The 18,193-nt window shown below is 55.9% G+C and overlaps 1 protein-coding gene across 1 annotated transcript in view; it reads left to right on the plus strand.

Annotated features, from left to right (window-relative positions):
• The first annotated feature begins 2,498 nt into the window (after positions 1-2,498).
• CRHR1 (corticotropin releasing hormone receptor 1) overlaps positions 2,499-18,193 on the plus strand; it is a 45,977-nt gene continuing 30,282 nt past the window's right edge. Inside the window, exon 1 of the mRNA XM_043584861.1 lies at positions 2,499-2,671. Within this exon, the coding sequence (XP_043440796.1) occupies positions 2,639-2,671 (33 nt within the window). The 5' untranslated portion in view covers positions 2,499-2,638. The remainder of the gene's footprint in view (positions 2,672-18,193) is intronic.

The raw sequence follows: 18,193 nt of genomic DNA on the forward strand, positions 1-18,193 counted from the left end.
TGCTGCTGTGACCTTCTAATCAAGAATTCTGTTCCCACAAAGAATTGCCTAGAAGGAGGGACCATGAGGCCTATACATCTGAGCATCAGGTCCACTTGATAATGGTGGTGGTGGTGGTGGTGGTGGTGACGATGATATTATAGCGACTACAGCTAACTTTCACTAAGCCTGTGTCAGGCACTGTTCCAAGCCATTTACAAATATTAACTCATTTAAAACAACCTACAACCCTATGAGGTAAGTCTACCCCCATTCTTAGATGAGAAAATTGAGGCACTGTTAAGTCATTTTTCATGTTTATACAGCTTGTATGTGGAATAGCCAAGACTCGAACTCAGGCTGCCTGACTCAAGAACCTGCACTAGGCTAGACCACTATGCGTTTAGTTTTTTTTTTTTCGAAATGTTCACTTTTGAGAGAGAGAGAGAGAGAGCACGCGCAAGAGTGCACAAGTGGGGGAGGAGCAGAGAAAGGGAGACACAGAATCTGAAGCAGGCTCCGGGCTCCAAGCTGTCAACCCAGAGCCCAACATGGGGCTCGAACTCACACACGTTGAGATCATGACTTGAGCTGAAATCAGACGTTTAACCGACTGAGCCACCCAGGCGCCCCTGCATTCAATTTTTGTTGAGGACAAAAATTGGCAGTCTGGCTGGTGTGCCCATCCATCTCTTTTGGGATTGGATGGGGTGAGTCTGGGCCGGATTCAGCGTGACCAGCTCTGCAGCACTAACCTAATGGGGGTTTTGCAAGACTCGGGACTATGTGCTTCATCTAGAAAGTGCCGTCTTATGTGGTTAAGCCAGTGTGACCAGCTGACTTCCTGGGCAATGCCCCTCCCCACTTCAGAGCCCAACCCTCCAGGCACTTTGAGCTGGGAATCAGGAACCTAAGGAGTAGGCTTACCAGCTATGGACTTTGGACAGGTCACCACCTAGTGTGCGTGCCTCAGTTTCCTCACAAGTAAGCTGTGCATGTTGAACCACGCTAGCCCTTACAGTAACTCCCTTTCTAAGTGAAGAATCAGGTGGACCCACGAACGCGCTGGTTCTTGAATAATATAAGGAGTAGATGGGAGGAGGCGGGTGGGCCCAACAGGGCACAGAATCCAGGGCAGTTAGGTTCAGAGTTCGTGTCAAAGCTGATTCACCGCCACTGTGGGGCCGTGCTCCTCCACCCAGGAGTCCTCGGGGCTTGCTCTGAGAGGACTTGGCCAGGCGCTGCAGGCTGAGGCTTTGCCGGGTGGCTCCGCCTCTCTCTTCAGCTCCCCCGTGGAGGCAGGAAGGGTTAGAAGTCAAAAAGTCTGTCCAACTGGAAGGGCTGGAGAGGAAAGTTTAAGGGGCTGGAGGAGGCGGGAACGGCTTCCCAGAGCTAGGAGCTGCGTAGGGAGCTAGAGAGCCAAGGCCAGATGAAGACCCAGAGGTCTGGAGGGGCCGCTGACCTCTCCCCCGAGGCTTCGGCCGACAGGGGGCGCTGTGACCTCCGCGCCCTGCTAGCTGGATTCCTAGCTGCTTTCCGCTGCTGTAGTGTAATGCGCGCTTGTCTTTCCCCTCCACGGTGCTCAGGTGCCGCTGGTCCCGCGGGGCACCGCCGTCTCCTCTTCCTCTTAGGGGTCCCGGGTTCAGCCCCTTGCCTGGACCAAACTGGGCAGGCGCTTAGTTTGTGGAATGAATGGATGAAGGAACGAATGAATGAAAATGAACGAATGAATGAAAGGATTCGTCCCACAGAGCTCCGCGTCTCCGCGCGCCCCCGACATGTGGATGCCAAAGGTGCCGGGGGTCGGATGCGACGCCCGCGCCCTGCTGAAGTGGGGGCGGCGGGGACCTTCTGGCCAGCTGGCTGCAGGGCGGGAACTGCCCAAACGCAGTTCCCAGCTTCACCCGGTTTCCGCGGCGCCCCTGCTCATTCGGGGCTGCCTTACTCCCCGGTCTCCAACAGCCTCGCTCTCGTAGATTCACCCGGGCTCCGCCAGACCCCCCACACTCCCTGGACTCCCCAGGTCCCCACCTCTAGCCAGGCGGAGGCGGGAGACTGCCACCTCTCCCGCCCCCGCCGGCCACCCGCCCCCCCCCCTCCCCCCCCCCGCCGCCTCCATCCCAGGCTGCGGCGGCCGCCACCGCTGCCAGCGCGTCCCGCCGACTGCCGCAAACCTGGGCTCAGGGAAAGGGGGTCAGCGCGGCGAGGGCGCGGGGAGCAGGTCTGGGAGGGGAAGAGAGGGGAGGGCGCAGAGGAGGCGAAGGGGGAGCGCGCCGAGGGGCGAGGCGCGGAGGAGGGACCGAAGGGGAGGGGAGAGGCGGGGGAGAGAGAGGGGAGGGGACACTAGGCGAGGGGGCGGGGAGCCGAGGCGGGGAGCTGCGCGGACCGAAGGGGAGGCGGCGGGGACGCCCGGCGGCTGCGGGTCCGGCTGAGTCGGGAAGCGGCGGCCGGACCAGCCCGGGCCGGGGAGAGCGGGAGCCCGCGGGGCCGGGCTGGGCTGCGGGGCCGGGGAGCGCGGAGCCGGGCACCTCGGCGCCGGGCAGCGACACGGGAACCCGGCCGCCCAGCCCGCGCCGCCCCAGCCCTCAACCGCCGGCCGGCCCCTCTGGGATGTCCCAGGGACCCAGGCGTCCGGGACGGTGACCGAGCGAGCCCGAGGATGGGACGGCGCCCGCAGCTCCGGCTCGTCAAGGTAAGAGCGAGCGGGTCAGCCCTGGAGAGCGGGCGTCCCCAGCCCCCGGACCGGCGCGGGGCGCGGGTGGGCTGTAGGTGTGATGGGAGTCACCGGAGAGGGCTGTGCACACACAGGTCCCTCTCGCTGGACCTCTGGAGCCGGCGTGGCGGGGGCGGGGAGGACTCAAGTGATAAAAGACATCATTGTGGCGAAGCTGCGGGGCTGTTGGCGGAGGAGGGGGTCCGCCCACCCGGGCAACCAGCTCTGTGCGGAGAATCGCTTTAGGCTCTGGGAGTGAAACTTGGTTCCATCTCCCACCCTCCCATTCAGACCCCGACCCCGGGTCGGGAGGCTCCGGAGATGGGTTCCTCGCGGACCCCAGCACGCTGTCAGCAACCCCCCCCCCCTTCTCCGCACGCCCCCGCCCTGGTTCTTGGGAGCTCCTTCCTGCCCCTTCCCCTGCTCGTTAAGCTGCGAGTCTGGGGAGATAAATGTCCCCCGTGTCTCCCGGCCTTTGATCAATATCGCAGTCTCCGGGGAGGAGACGGTGCATCCGGCTGCGGTTACAGTTGCTGCGCGGCGGCGGGCCGGCGGGAGCACCGCTCTCGCTCCGCGAGCCTTTGCACTCAGGGTCCCTGCGCCGTGCGGCTGGCGGCTCCTGCTTCTCCCGCTCCGGCCCTGGCGATGCGATTCCGGCGCCCGGAGTTTAGAAAAGTCGTCCGATCGCATGACCAGCGTTTGCCGGCTCAAGTTCGGGGGCGACAGGGCTGCCCGAGGGCGGCGTAGGCCCGGGAAAGGCTGGGGGTGTCGTCAGGCCGGCCCGCGGGTAGTGACAGCCGCCACTTCAGTGCCCAGGGCTTCCCAAAGCGGTTCGGCTCGCCGGGTGTAGGCGCGTAAGCAGCCGCCGGAGGGAGAGGTGGGTGGGCCTCGGCACCGCTGCCGGGGAGCCCAGCTCTCGCCGGAGGATCCCGACTCCGCAGGGTCCGTGTGGACGGCCTGGGCTACAAATGCAGACAACACCAGCTTGACTGGGTTCAGAGCATTTAAAAGGGATTACATTGAAAAGAATTGAATGGATTTGGGGGAGGGGTGCGGGTTGACTGAATTTCAGTTTTCTAGCAGTAATTAAACCAACTCTAGGTATACCAGCTCCCAAGTGGTTCCAGTTCAGCCAAATTCTTTAAATGTAACAGCGGCCAGGGCAGAGACGTTACCAGTTACCAAGCTTCTTCTCCATCCTCTCCCTCCCCTCCCAAATATTTGTGAGTTGTTTTTAAAAACTGCTGAGGGTCGGGCTGCTTGAACCCATGTCCCCTCCTCCACCCATTAACTGAGGACCAGCGGTGAACCCAGAGATTATTTTCTGGGTGATCAAGACTGGGGGAGGAAGGTAGGAAGAAAAACACCCAGAGAGGTTGAATAGATGGCATTGAATGGGAATATTTTCCGAGAGGCTAGTGTGTACCCAACCTTGCTCTGAATTCACAAATCATTAAACTGAATTGGATCTTTTAAATGGATTCAGAGAACTGGACTGTAGGTTTGGGGTTTTTTGTGTAGTTTTTGTGTTGCTTTGTTTTTTAAGTTTACGTGGTAATAGCCGAATGTTCTTTCTCCGGCCTTTCTTAGAATCCTGTGTAATTCTCTGCTTAGAATTGTCACGTTTTCCTAAAAGAACAATTTTTTTTTTTTCTGTTGTTATGTGTGTGTTTTTCTTACTAGATGGTGAGATGTGTATGCCCTTTATGTCTGGCCTAATGAACGCAGTAGGTGTTCAATAAATACCGAATGAGGGAGAGGCAGCGAATGAATGGCCAGCTAATGCTCATTTCAGTCAAATAATTACTTGTTCCTTCTATTTATGTAGCACATACAACTTGCGGGACATTGTTCTACCTGCTTTGCAAATATTAAGTTACTTAGTCTGCTTAACAGCCCTGGGAAGTAGGGATCATTACTGAGGCACAGAGAGGCTAAGTAGCTTGTTCAAGGTCACACAGCCAGCGAGCGGTGGAACAAAAACTCAAACCTAGGCACTGTTGTTCTAAGGGTTTGTTTTGTCAGCTTTTATCAGCAAATGTTCTAAGCCACTTAAATCTCATCCTAGACCTCTGCCAGATGAGAACCCAGATAGTTCTGTCAGTCTGTAATTATTATATTTTTATTGTTGCTATTTTTTTAAGCAGGCCCATGCCCAACACGGGGCTAGAATGCACGATCTTGAGATTAAGAGTCGCATGCTCTGGGGGCCTGGGTGGCTCAGTCAGTTGAGTGTCCGACTTCAGCTCAGGTCATGATCTCATGGTTCGTGGGTTCGAGCCCCGCGTCGGGCTCTGTGCTGACGCCTCAGAGCCTGGAGCCTGGAGCCTGCTTGGGATTCTGTGTCTCCCTCTTTCTCTGCCCCTCCCCCACTCATGCTCTGTCTCTGTCTCAAAAATAAATAAACATTAAAAAAAAAAAAAAAAGAGTCGCATGCTCTACCGACTGAGCCAGTTAGGTGCCCCTGGTTCTGTCAGTTTGAATTTAGGGGAATTCATCCAGAATCCAGTTTGGTCCCCAACAAGTCAGCCAGTGTTGGGAAAGGACCACTCTGGGACCCTTATTGTGGGCTGAGCACTGCCCTGGCTACAGAGAACTGGGGGGAGAGTGTGTGGGGAGAGTGTGTGCAGGTGAATGTGTGTGGATGCAAAGGAGGGGACAGGTGAAATATTGTCTCTGCCTCCAGGGGAGAGGGGGACCGAGCACCTCTGGGTTACCCACTCACCAGCTGCAGCTCCTTGCAGGGAGACCCAAGTGTGGCTCCAAGAGGTGGGCTCCGGGAGTGTGAGGGTGAGTTCTTCTTATGTTTTAATGTTTATTTATTTTTGGGAGAGAGAGGAAGGAGAAGGGGCAGTGAGAGGAGGACAGAGGATCCGAAGAGGGTTCTGTGCTGACATCACGGAGCCCGATGCAGGGCTCGAACCCATAACCGCAAGATCATGACCTGAGCCGAAGTCAGAGGCTCTACTCACCGAGGCCCCCAGGGGCCTCAAAGAGAGTGAGTTCTAAAAAGGCTGCTGGTTTTATTGCTACTGTTCTTGTCTTAAGAGCAATCTCACAACGCAAGACAAAGTCTGGAAACCAGAAGGGACAATTATTACCCCCTCACCCTCCTAACACAGCTACTGCTATCATTTTTGAGATAATCCCTGTAGGCCCTTTCTCAAGTGCAGGTTTGGGCACCGCTGTGGCCATCGGGCACACCCCGTCACTTACTGTGTCACAGCCCAAGTCTGGCCCATCCTATTCTGGAGCCTCCAGAGGGAGCTTGTCAACAGCTGCCTACTGTTTGTGAGTGGATATACCTTGGATCCCTATACTGGCGCACATTTGGATCGTTTCCAAATTCTTTCTTTGACAGATAATCTGGAGCCAGTTTTTGAGGGAAGCATTGGCAGAAGGGCAAACAAGTGAGCCCAGGGCGGGGCCACAGGCTGCCTTGCTGGGTGGGGACAATTGGGCTGGCCACAAACGAGGTGCAAAGGAGGAGAGTGGGGCTGAAAGCCAGGCTAGGACATTTGGATTCGATACGAATCTCTAGGGAGGGGTCTGTCCAGTTCCCAAGGAGGATACAGACCCGTGGAAAAGCAGAGGCTGTGAGGATCAGCCCAAGTGGAAAATCCGTTTCTCACCCTCTCTGACATTTGCTCCTTGGACAGCGTCAGCAGCCAGCGGGGTTCAGCTGCACAGAAGGAGTTTGGAGGGTCCAAGGGACCCTTTGGCAGCATCCCCAGTGCCCATGACGCGTGCTGAACCCATAGACCCGAGCCCTGACCATGGTGTGGCCGGAAGGAAGGCGTTAGGCACAGGGGCTGGTCATGCAGCAGTCACGGGGTGGAAAGACCGTCAGCCTGGGATTTGGCAAATCTGACTTCGGTCTCAGTTGTGCCTCTCATCAGCTGTGTGACTTAAGGTAGGTCACCGTCCCTCTCGGAGCCGCGCTTTCCCTGTCTGTAAACAGGGCTATTGCACTCGATTCCCGGGTACCTTTCATGTCTCTGTGAAAGATCTGTGTCCAAACACTCCTTAGGGCCACGACCTTACATGGGAAAAGTGGGGTGCAGCAGATCCAGTTCCCAGCTCTGTGCCTCCCCAGCTCTGGGACCTTGGTACTTGGTATTTGGGCTCAGTACCCTGTCTAAACTTGAGTATCCATCCCCGGCTATGAAATGGAGGCAATACCTAACTCAGAAGGTTGAGGTAAGGGTGAGAGAGTTCCCGCATGGAAAGCACCCGGGGTAGCACCTGGTACAGAGTTTGTTTTCAGAAACAGGTGCAAGGATTGCTCGCATTTCAGATCAAATGGGATCATGCAGGAAAAGCAACTTGGAGGAAGAGCTCTTGGGCGTCGCTCAATACGTGGCATTTTTGCGTCTTTCCCTTTCCACAGCACTGAGCCTCCCCACCCGCCGCATAGAGTAGGCATTTCACAAATGTTTGTTGACGGGATGGATGGCGTTTTTTGTTGCTCCTTCCGGTTTACCACTGCGCGATCACAGTGGACGCCTTGCTGTTCCCACGAGGGGCAGATGTCGTATCAAAACCACCCTAGCAGAAAAGCCATCTCTGATGCAGAAAAGAGTGGAACTGCCCCTGAAGGACACTATTTTAAAAAGGAAGGAACGAAGGAACGGAGGAAGGGAGACAGCTCGCAACAAATAGCCAATAGAGCACCCCAGTGATTTAGAGGATCCGTTGAGAGTAGAGCCTTGGCTCGTGAAACTCTAGCCCCTTTGCTGTGACCGGAGGTGAGCTGGCTGGCAGCAGGTGACCTGGAGCCTTTCTTGTGTGCTCCTCTGTGCAGAGCGGGGTGGGGTGACCTCTCCCAGCTCTGACTCTCCCCTAACCAACGACGGCATCGACAAAAGGAAGCGTGAGTCCATTTTGGAGCTAAGGCCGAGTCTCCATTTTAGCTACAGGTTTACATTCAAAGAATGAATTTGTTAATTACAAATGACCCCTGTCTGCTTAGATTCTCAGAGTCCCTTGGACCTAACATCACCCAGTCCTTTGTCAGTGCTTGTCTGCAGGCTTGCTCTCGGTCAGCATCTTCTTTCACAGGTGGGAACATCCCGTGAAGCAGACGGGGGCTCCAGGCAAGTAAGGTCATCTCTCTGAACCCCAGTTTCTTCATCTGTAAAAAGGGAGAAAAGAGTACCCACTTTATGGGATTAATCGCCATGATTTCGTGAGATGTCAGGGGTGAAATTCAGCACAAATGTAGTGTCTGGCATATAGTAAGTGCTTAATAAATATTCACGATAGTAGTCACTTAATAAATCTTGACAAATCTTACTAATCCAAAGAGGACCATCAAAGGAGGGGTGAGGAAATGGAAGGTGGAGGAAGGAGTGCTTGGCAGTGGAGAATCTTCCCCTGCCCCAGAGTCCTTTTCGCAGTCCCCCGGGGGAGAAGGGACGGGGTCACCTGCTGTCAGCTGAGGGCAAAGGTCAAAGGACAGAGGCGCCTGAAATCGGCTCTCTGAACATCTGACATATGTGAAGGAATTTGATAATAAAAGTAGAGGCATGTGGGGAGGACAATACCAAATGATTAACTCACTGATGCAAACAATGATTTTGAAAACAACTAGCTGGAATCTATTAAGCCACAGATTAACCTTTTCAGAGTAAGTGGTGTCTACTTCGGCAAAATGGAGAGAAGACAGGTGGGGAGGACCGGAGGGAGGAAGCTCGGGGAGCGTGGACGTAAGTTTTCTTTTCTGTGAAATGGCCACGTTGAGATGCGTTTCTGGGAGACAGGTCCCGTGTCCACAGAGCTGCCGACTCAAAGGCTCAAGCCAGACGTGTTCTTTGGCAACTGTCCGTGCAGCAGCCGTGAAGCTGTTTCAGGGACAAATGAAGATATTGCGAGTGCCCTTCCTGCCCTATAAACACAGGCGATTTCATGATCCCACCTTGGCCCTGCTGCGCCCCCCCCCCCCACCGTGAGGTGCTTAGAGGAGAGCTTCGTGGGGTAGCCCCCCCTCCACCTTTCCATCGGTTCCCAACCTCCAGCCAATCTGGTGGTGAGCCAGGGCGCCTAGGTCAGAGTCCAGTACAGAAACTGGCCAGACTGGTCCAGCTGCTTCCATAGCTTTGTTCTAGGCTGTCAGATTACAATTTGGAGTGTTCAGAGGTGGTGGGGCTATCCTGAGGCACAGTGGGAGACTTAGGGGACCTTTGGGACAATGTTCTGCCCGGTGTGTTTGGCAGGTACCTGGAGGCGAGTGATGGGATAGGGCAAAAGATGGCTGTGACATTTCATTTACGGCAGGGACTTTCTCCGCTTTGATCTGTATTTCCCCGGCCTCCTTGGCAGGGTGTGGGAAGGGCTCAGGGGTTTCCAGAGGTGCCAGCCCTGACACTGTGAGGATAGGGCCGGGTGGGGAGAGGAAGGGAGGCCAAGGATGCGGGGCTGGGCTATGCAGCCTGGAGGAGGCAGCTGGGTCCAGAAGGGGTTTGGCTACTCAGGGAGAAGGGTCGAGGAGAAAGCTAAGGCACAGTCCTCCGGGGTCCAGGCCTCCTGCACGGGGGGCCCCCAATCCCACTCACAGAAACAAAGACCCAGCAGGCCATGGGCCTGCTCAGGGTGGACAATTGTATTATTACATAAGATGTGGGCATGCGGACAGACAGCGAGGGAGAGGCAGACAGAGAGACAGAAACTAAAGGTGATGAAGAGGTGAGTACCTCTTGAGCCAGAGGTGCTGGCTCAAGTTGGCACGAGAGAGAGAGAGAGAGAGAGAGAGAGGAGAGAGAGATCAGGAACAGAAGGGCCTGGAGGACAGAGGAGGGAGGAAGAGAGAAGGAGTCCGTAGCACCCAAGAGAATGTGTGCCCCTGCTTTGGAGGCCAGAGATAGCATTTCCCCTCTTCGTTTCTTCCAAGAATTACCACCCCACCCCATCGCTAGCCTTCCCGGGGAGCAGGGATGCTCTGAGGCTGAGGCTCGCTGTGTGGAGGCTGCGGATGAGTGTGCGCAGACAGGAGTGCTCCCCTCCCCCTCACCAGCTTCCCGCTGCCCCCCCCCCCGCCCGCTCCCCGGCCCCTGGGCTGAGTTCTCCTCCCCAAGTTCAGAAGGAACACAGCCTGCTGCCTTTGTGGTCCCAACTGATTACACACGCAGTCTGTCTGTCTGTCTATCTTGAGCCACTTTTGCATCATTTGCAATAGCGTGCCCCCACCTGCTACCCCCTCAGATGGTCACACCCCGGCCTGTCTTCTCTAAGCGCAGTCAAACCCGTGAGGTGCGTGGCACCCACCAGCTCGAGGCCAGGGCCAGAGGACTGACTCCCAGAGGAGCAGCCGGGCACCCGGGGGCTGTGGGTTCAGCAGTGGACGGTCACTCTCCGTGGTCACCCGCTGGGCCACATGTGCCTGGCTGGGAGGCTGAGAGGCTGGCCCTTGGACAGAGGCCTGTGTCCTAGGCTTGGCCTGTGCCCCTGCTCTCCCCCCTCTTCCTGCCCTTTCTCTCCACTTCACCCCATTTCTCTTGGCCGGATGCCTCCGTGCCAGGGCTCACACCCATGAGCCCATGGGGTCCTCCTGTCCCTGTCTAGAGGTCAAAGAATCAGACGCTCCCAGCATCCATCGATCCTCTGTCCCTCCGACTCGGTCACAATGCCCCCTCCTCCCACCAGAATACTCATGTCTAACTGCCACTCTGCCTTTGGCCATGCTTCTGCCCCCCAGTCTCTGCACCAATCCTATGTGACACGTCTACCAAAGTCGTCTTGAACTATCCCTACCCCCTCTTCCAGGAAGCCCTCCAGTCGAAGTACATCTCTCACTGGTTGTTCCTGTGCTTCTGCTGGGTCTTCCCCTTCCTCTCTTGCATGGTGGGCTCTCAGACAACAGGGGCCCTCCTCCCACTGATGCTCCACACGTTCACTAGCCAGACCCCACACGGACCCCTGGTCACTCACATCCCCTGAGCCCCTGTTCCCGCCGTAGATTGGGAGCTGTCAGGGCCGGAGGAGTCTCTTAAATTAAAATAAAAACAAAGGTCTCCGGCACCTAGTCCAGTGCTCCACGCACACACGGCGCATCATGGATGTGGAATTTAGGGGAGGGGTCTCCCTGATCCTGCCTCCTGCCGCACGAGTGTCTGTGCTCTCAGAGGTGCTGTAGCGACAGGAGACACAGAAATGACAAGCTAGACAGATTCCTCTGCTTCTGCGTGTGGATTTGTGACTCAATGGCTTACCCAGCCCTACGCTGTCAGTGCCACTTAGTAACATTGAGCAATTCCGGCCCTGCCCGGTGTCCCACCCCGGTCCCCATAGCACTGGGGGCATCTGTCCACATGAGAAAGCAAGGGCATCACTTTGCATCATGAGGGTTCTGGGCAGGGTCAGTGGGAGACATTGCTAGAGGGAGATTTGGGGCTGGGCTGAGGACAAAGGTGCAAGAAACTTCTCGGAACCTGGGGTCTTCTTTTTTTTTTTTTTTTAATATTTATTTATTTTTGAGAGAGAGACAGAGTGTGAGCGGGGGAGGGGCAGGGAGAGAGGGAGACACAGAATCCGAAGCAGGCTCCAGGCTCTGAGCCGGCAGCCCAGAGCCCGACGCGGGGCTCGAACCCATGAACCGTGAGATCATGACCTGAGCTGAAGTCTGACGTTTAACCAACTTGAGCCACCCAGGCACCCCCCGCGGTCTTCAGACAGCAGGGCACTTAGGTCCTCAAGCCGGGGCTGGGGAGGAGGCGTGGTGGCGGCCCAGGGCTCCCTCCACATCCCTGCCCTGGTTCTGCTGGTAACGAGGCAGGAACAGCCAGGCAAGACAGACGTGGGCAGAGGACTCGGGAGGAAGGTAGTGGGCCCGTTCTTGGCTCCCTCCAGGGGATCCCGTCTCTCAGTCCAGATCCTAACCCCTCCATTCCCTATGGGTGGGGGGCAATCTTTGGTGTTATTCCCTCCAGTTTGCTGGGCCCCGAGAGCCGTGCCACGATGGCTGCAGCCAGGCTGTGAAACGCGGGGCACACGCACACCCCCGAGAAGCCAGCAGCCCCGAGAGGCAGCACTGACCCTAACGCTGAGGCGGTAGGTGCCCACCAGGTGCCACCTCCTGGGCAAGTCACACAACCTCGCCAGGCTTGGTCCTCATCTGGACCATGAGCGAAAATAAAAGGAAACACCTCTGTGCTGAGGGGCCCGTCCCCAACCAGACTCCCTGGGTGAGACCCCCCCCCCCCACTTCTCCCGGGAAGGCCCCTCACCCCAGCCTCTGCTGCCCTGGATGCTGGCCCCAACCACGGAGCCTCCTCCAGGGGGCCTCCCGGATAAGCCGGCCTCCATCAGCTCTCCTCCAGCTAAGGCAGGGCTTCTCAAACGGGCTCCAGGGAAGGACCACGTGGATTTTTCCAGTCTGTGGCAGACTGGCACCTGGTCATCCTGCAAGTGATGACCGTGCGGCCTGCACCACCCGACTGCCCTGGAGAGGTGGACATCAGAGCTGGTCTAACCCTGTTGTTCAAGGAGATCAGTCTTGTGACGACACGCAGGGATGTCACAGCAAGGACAATTCACATCGGGGTTCCCAAACGCTTATTCTTGGGGACAGTCTGCGGCTAGGCACCCATGCGGACCACCGTTTGAGTAGCACTGGTCTCAAGGCCTCCCCTGGAGCCAGAATTTATGGCCTGGAATCCCTGGTTAGCTTTTCATGGGAGCCTGGCGGCCGGCCGGACTTGCTCCGCACCTGTGCGCCTCCTGCCGTCAGGACTCGTTGACAGGGCCAGAGCGGCTCTTTCGGGGGCAGCAGTGGCTGGGGGCCCGAGGCAGCAAGAGCTCGTGGCCAGGAGGGCGGAATCCTTCGGTTTCCTCGGAGCCCTTACCCCTGGCAATTCTGTGCGGGCCCCTTCCTCCTCCTGGTTTTCACTCATCAAGCTGCACCTTGTCACTAAGGTTGGGGGAAGACTCATGACCTTGAGTGGTCACAGTGCTCTGGGAAGACAAGGGAGGTCCTTCCTCTGTGGTGGGCTCACCCCAGTGCTCACAGAAATCAGCCCCACGTTGGCTCTAGGCCTTGGCCCCGGGTTGCCCAAGATAAGGGAGCCTGAAGTCTCCCTTGCTCCGGGGCCCGGCTCTGCCTCCTGCCTCCGAGATGCCGGCCCTGGGGACAGGCTGCTCCAGAGCCCAGGCTGGGCCAGCCCGGCCTGCCTATTTGGGGGAAGAGGCGGCCACACGATGCCATCCCTGGGCGGCTCGCTTCCCTGCATTGGCTGCACCGCGGGCAGGCACTTCCTGCTTCGGCTTTGCACCTCCCATGCATACCCCCGCCTGGAGAAGCCGACTGGGCAGCACGAGCAGGGAGGTGAGGGACCTCCTGTCTGCCCAGCTGGCCAGGCACCCCCATTCCCGAAGGACCCCGGCCTCCAGCCTGAGGCCAGGAGTTTCGTAAATGACTGGTCCAAGGTCCCCCACGGGGCATTTGCTGGATGGAGTGAGATCAAGGCCTCTTTTTGTCTTACAGACCTGCCTCCCTTGTTCTCCCATTCTTCCCAGGGTCCCCTCCCCACACCCCCCCCCTCCCCACCACCTGCTCTCTCCCCCCCCCCCCCCCCCGCCGCTCCCAGCTTCCATGATGGGCTGGCAGGTGCATGTTTTCAGATCCGAGAGGACGCTGCAAAACCCTCCAGCCCCCGGTTTCCAAACCTCAGCACTGTTGACATTTGGGGCCAGGCCATTCTTTGCCGTGGGGGCTGCCCCCTGCATTTGAGGGTATAGAGCAGCCTCCCCAGCCTCCAGCCACTAAGCGCCAATAGCACTCCTCCAGCTGTGGCAGCCGAAAACGTCTACAGACATGTTTCGTGGGGGACAAAAATTGCCCCCAGCTGAGAACCACTGGGTTAGTTCAGTTACCCTCACTTCTGGTGAATCACTTGGTGAGCATTAAATAATAGACTCCTGAGTTTCCCCTCAGATCTGCTGACCCTGACTTCCTGGGGTGAAGCCTGAGACACAGAATTTTCTACCTCCCAGATGCCAAGGACTGTCTGGAAACCTCGGATTTCATCTAATTTGCTCCTTTTGCAGGCAAAGACACAGACGGGGCCATTTTCTATCTCATGGATGAGTATATAGTTATTCCTAATCGCTGCCGTAAATGACCCTGCTCGGTGGGGTTCGGTGGTCAAGGAGCCCCTTGAAACCAGCCCCTCACGGCCTTAGAAGGCAGCTGCTTCTCCAGAAAACCCAGCCTCAAAACCTTTAGCCGTTTTCTAATAGGACCTGATTTCCACATGTCAGACGACTTCACTCCGCCTTCCCGGCCCTCTTCACATCCCTTTTAAGACGCGGCTTCTCAAAGGATATCCCTTTTCTGCCGACCCCGAAATCCTCCCTGCTTTACTCTTGTCGCAGAGCAGGCTGAGCCGAGGAGGACACAGCTGGTAGCGACACCTGTGTTGCCGGTGACTTCACACACTGTCCCCAGCAGCTCAGCTCCGTCGCCCAGAGGAGCAGCTGCCTCTCCCACGCCCTCAGGGGTGGTTTCCCAGTGTCTGGGAGCCACTCACGGCTTCCAGGAGCAAGGGGCCGGATCAGAGCCCCATCGGGGCTCCACTTCTCTCTGAGAACCAAACTTAACCCTTCCTGAGTCCCCTGACAGCGTCCGACTGCCACTGCCAGCTCTTGGGAAGCCAGGCTGTGGCCCCGAGCCAGAGATCAAGAGGCAAAGGAAACCTATACCTCTTCTTCTGGAGGATCTATGCTGGGGGGAGGGGTGGGGAGTAGGGAAGGAGGCAGGACGGTCAGGGAAACAGGCTGTCCTGGCCAGGGGTCCAATCCCGGCATGGAACACGGCTCCTATCCCAGGCCCTCCGCTCACTGTGGTAAACAACCTTGAGCAAGTTACCAACTGTGCACGCATCAGTTTGTCATCTGTGCAGTGGGAAGAGAATAAAGGCTCCACCTCTTGGGGTCCAGAAGGATTAAAAGAGAAAAATGAGAGTCTGGCACCGTGCAAGCCTTCGGTAAAAGCTAGAATTTAGAGGAAAGGAAGAAGGAAGAAAGGGAGTAGGGAGGGAGATGGAAGGAAGGAGGGAAGGAGGGAAGGAGGGAAGGAGGGAAGGAAGGAAGGGAAATGGAGACTCGTGAAGACTAAGAGAGCTGGGGAGGTTGAGACCAGGACAGAGAGGGGACGGTGGGTGGGAGGGGGCGGGAGGATGAGAGGCATGAGCTGTGGGAAAATACCAATGAGCGGATCTAAGGGGGAACCCTACCAAGAGAGGGTGAGAACGAAGGCAGAAGCAGCAGAAAAGGAGAGCAGACCGGGATGGGACCGGTGCCACGTTCCGGGCACCGCCGCCCCCCACCTCCCTTCCCTGTGCCCAGCGAATCCCCACCACACACGTTCACAGGTGGATGCTGGCGGCTAGGAACAGAGCACCGGTGGAAAGTGGGTGCGCCTGCCCTGGGTGGCGCCGGGGGACCAGTCCAGGAACTTCTGGACAGGAAGGCCGAGTCAGGAAGGAAGCCACTTGCACCGAGTCAATAATGGTTCTCATAACCGATCGTTAACGGCTTACCATGTGTTCGGCCCCAGGCTGTTTTAAATGCACCCTGTTGTTGGATCTCTTCAAGAGCTTTAGGGTGTAACTACTTCATCCTTATTAGCCCCATTCATAGATGGGGAAGCTGAGGCTCAGAGAAGTTAAGTCACCCAAGGTCACACAGGAAGGAAGGGGCAGATAAAAGATTCCCATGTGGAATTTTCTGGCGCTGGAGTTGGAGATCTGATTTCTACTCTCCCGTGTGTCCTGAAGGCAGAGCATATTCGGACCTGGAAAGGAATGTAGGGAACACACTGCCCTCCTCATTTGACAGATGAGGAAACCGAGGCAGGAAAGGGGGCAGGGGAATGATTTGTCCATGGAACAAGTTCGCCAGAGTCAGAACAGGATCTCAGCCCTGCACTGCCTACCCCAAAATGTTTTTGCCTTCAGAGCACCCCTCTAAGGAACTAAGAGCTAAGCGTCCAAGAGAGAGCTCCTCGCGGCTAGAGGAAAAAAGATGCTGGCGAACGGGAAATGGGAAATGTCCTGGTGGGGATAATTACAGGACCTTGTGGTCCAAGGAGACAGAGAGTAAAAACCCGCCTGTTCATTCATTCAGTCAGTCAGTCATTTATTTGTTCAATGCATAGTGGGACCTACTCTGTGCCAGGCCCCCCCGTGGGTACAAAGTCAGCCAAACAGAGACCCTGCCCTCGGGGTGCTTATAATCCAATGGCCAGTATACCTGGAATCTTTGGAAGGGTCTGTGTACATCCAGAGCTGGGGTCTTGTAGGTCCTTGCTGCCCCTGGGGTGGGTGAAGCAGGCACCCAGTGCTTTCGGCTTTGCTGAGAGAAGCAGCAAGGGGAGGGGGCGGGGCATACCTTGAGCCCCGGACCCCAGGGAGAAGGCGTGGGGGCGAGGAACACCCCAGAAATCCCCCCTCCCTGATCTGTAGGCAGGAGATTTTCCTTTCCATTTTTTCCTCTCTGCACAACAGCAATTTCAGTTAATTAAATGTAACAATAAATTATTTCTCGTCTGCCTAAAATAATCTTTCCCAACCCACCCACTTTTGGGGAAACACACAGGCTCTTTGCCTTGAGGTGGGGACAGGCTGTGGCTGTTACAAAAAGAGGCTGTCGTGGGAGGACCTGGCCGGGGCAGGATGGGGAGCGGAGGCTGCTGAGGGGGCAAAGGCCCTGGGCAGTCACGAGGGCCGAGAAAGGGCACGTGGCCTCACTGTCCTTTGTTCCAAGTCTATTTTTACCCCGGCTGGTGTCCAGAGCACCTCTGCGTGGATCAGAAAATGCACCCCGGAGGGTCTCAGTTCTGCTCGTGCACAGCCTGCAATTCTAGCCCCCGGTGACCCCTCTGTTTGGCACCTCTGTGCAGGGCGGAAACCACAGTTGCACGTGGGCCCTGCCTCTCCCCACCACCATCACTCTGTGTCTATAGATCTCTGCCCTGTAGGCACAGACCTACCTCTGAAGAGTTGCCTGGGCATATGTTTTGCTTCTACAAACCAGATCCCAGTTTTTAAATGCAACAGGGGAGCTAGCTTTTTAAAGGAATCCTGATTTATGACCTTCCTCTTTTTCACATTTAGATTTTCTTCTCTCGGCTTTACTTAAAACAGGCAGCACCTTGCAAACCAGGTACCTGATAAGAGGCTAATATCTAAAAAAAGATAAGGAATGTGTCCAACTCACTAGCAAAAAACAAACAAACAAACAAACAAACAACAACAACAACAAAACCCCAAAGAACAAAAAACAAAAAAACCAAAACAAAACAAACAAACACAAATAATCCAATTAAAAATGGACAAAGGACCTGAATAGGCATTTTTCCAAAGGAGGTATTGAAATGGCCAGCAGGTGCATGAAAAGGTGCTCACTCATCATCAGGGAAATGCTAATCAAAACCACAGTGAGGTATCGCCTTCTAGAATAAGTACTATCAAAAAGACAAGAAATAACAACTATTGGCGAGGATGCGGAGGGCAAGGAACCTCCATACACTGTCGCTGGGAATGTAAATTGGGTCTGCCGCTGTGGAAAACAGTATGGAGGTTCCTCAAAAAATTAAAAATAGAACTTTTGTATGAGCCAAGAATTCCACTTTCTGGATGCATATCTAAAGGAAATGAAATCATTATCTCTAAGATCTGTGCCCCCCCCCATGCTCATGGCAGCATTATTTACAATAGTGGAGACGTGGAAACAGCCTAAGTGTCCATTGAATGAATGGATAAAGACATTATCATCTATATATAAGAGAGAGAGGCTTGTGTTCGTTCAACTCTCTCCATAATCAAGGAAGATTCTGAGGCCCAGAGTGACCGAATTATGGACTCGGTCCATGGACACACACAGAGAACTTGAAGTTTCAGAAGTGATCTCTCTCTCTGGCCCACCTCCCTGGGGTACAGGTAGGAAAGACCGCATGGCCTAGAGGCCCAGGTGACTCACCCAAAGTCACAAAATCAGTGGCAGGACTGGGCTCAGAACTCAGCAGAAGCAGGAGGGATCCTGTGGAGGGATCACTCTGGAATGTGGCTATGGCTTTGTCCCTGGCCCCTAAAAGAGGTTTTCCTGGGGGCCGTCCCAAGCCCAGCATCAGAGGTAGTCATGAGGGTGGCAGGGTGGTGGTGGGGGGAGGGGGAAGGCAGGCCCTTCTCCTTGCTTTTCATGAACTCCTGGATGGTGGGGGCAACCCCCCCCTGCACCTCCAGGCCACCCCTCTTCTCCCTCCAGTGGCCCTTCCGGACACTCCCTAAAAGGTTAATCACCCAATCATCCCATCAAAGGAAATTGCACTTTTGTGCCTTAAAGAGCGAATTGAGCTTCGGCAACATAGTTATTTATGGTCTCTAATAAGCATTTCTGGGTGTGATTAACCTTTATGCCAGAGTCACACTGGGAATTGGGATGGCAGCTTCAATTCCAGCCACTGCGCTGGCCTGGGGGTGGGACACGGGCAGCAGCTGTCAGACTCCC

This window comes from Prionailurus bengalensis, chromosome E1 (genome assembly GCF_016509475.1).
Source record: "Prionailurus bengalensis isolate Pbe53 chromosome E1, Fcat_Pben_1.1_paternal_pri, whole genome shotgun sequence".
NCBI lineage: Eukaryota > Metazoa > Chordata > Mammalia > Carnivora > Felidae > Prionailurus > Prionailurus bengalensis.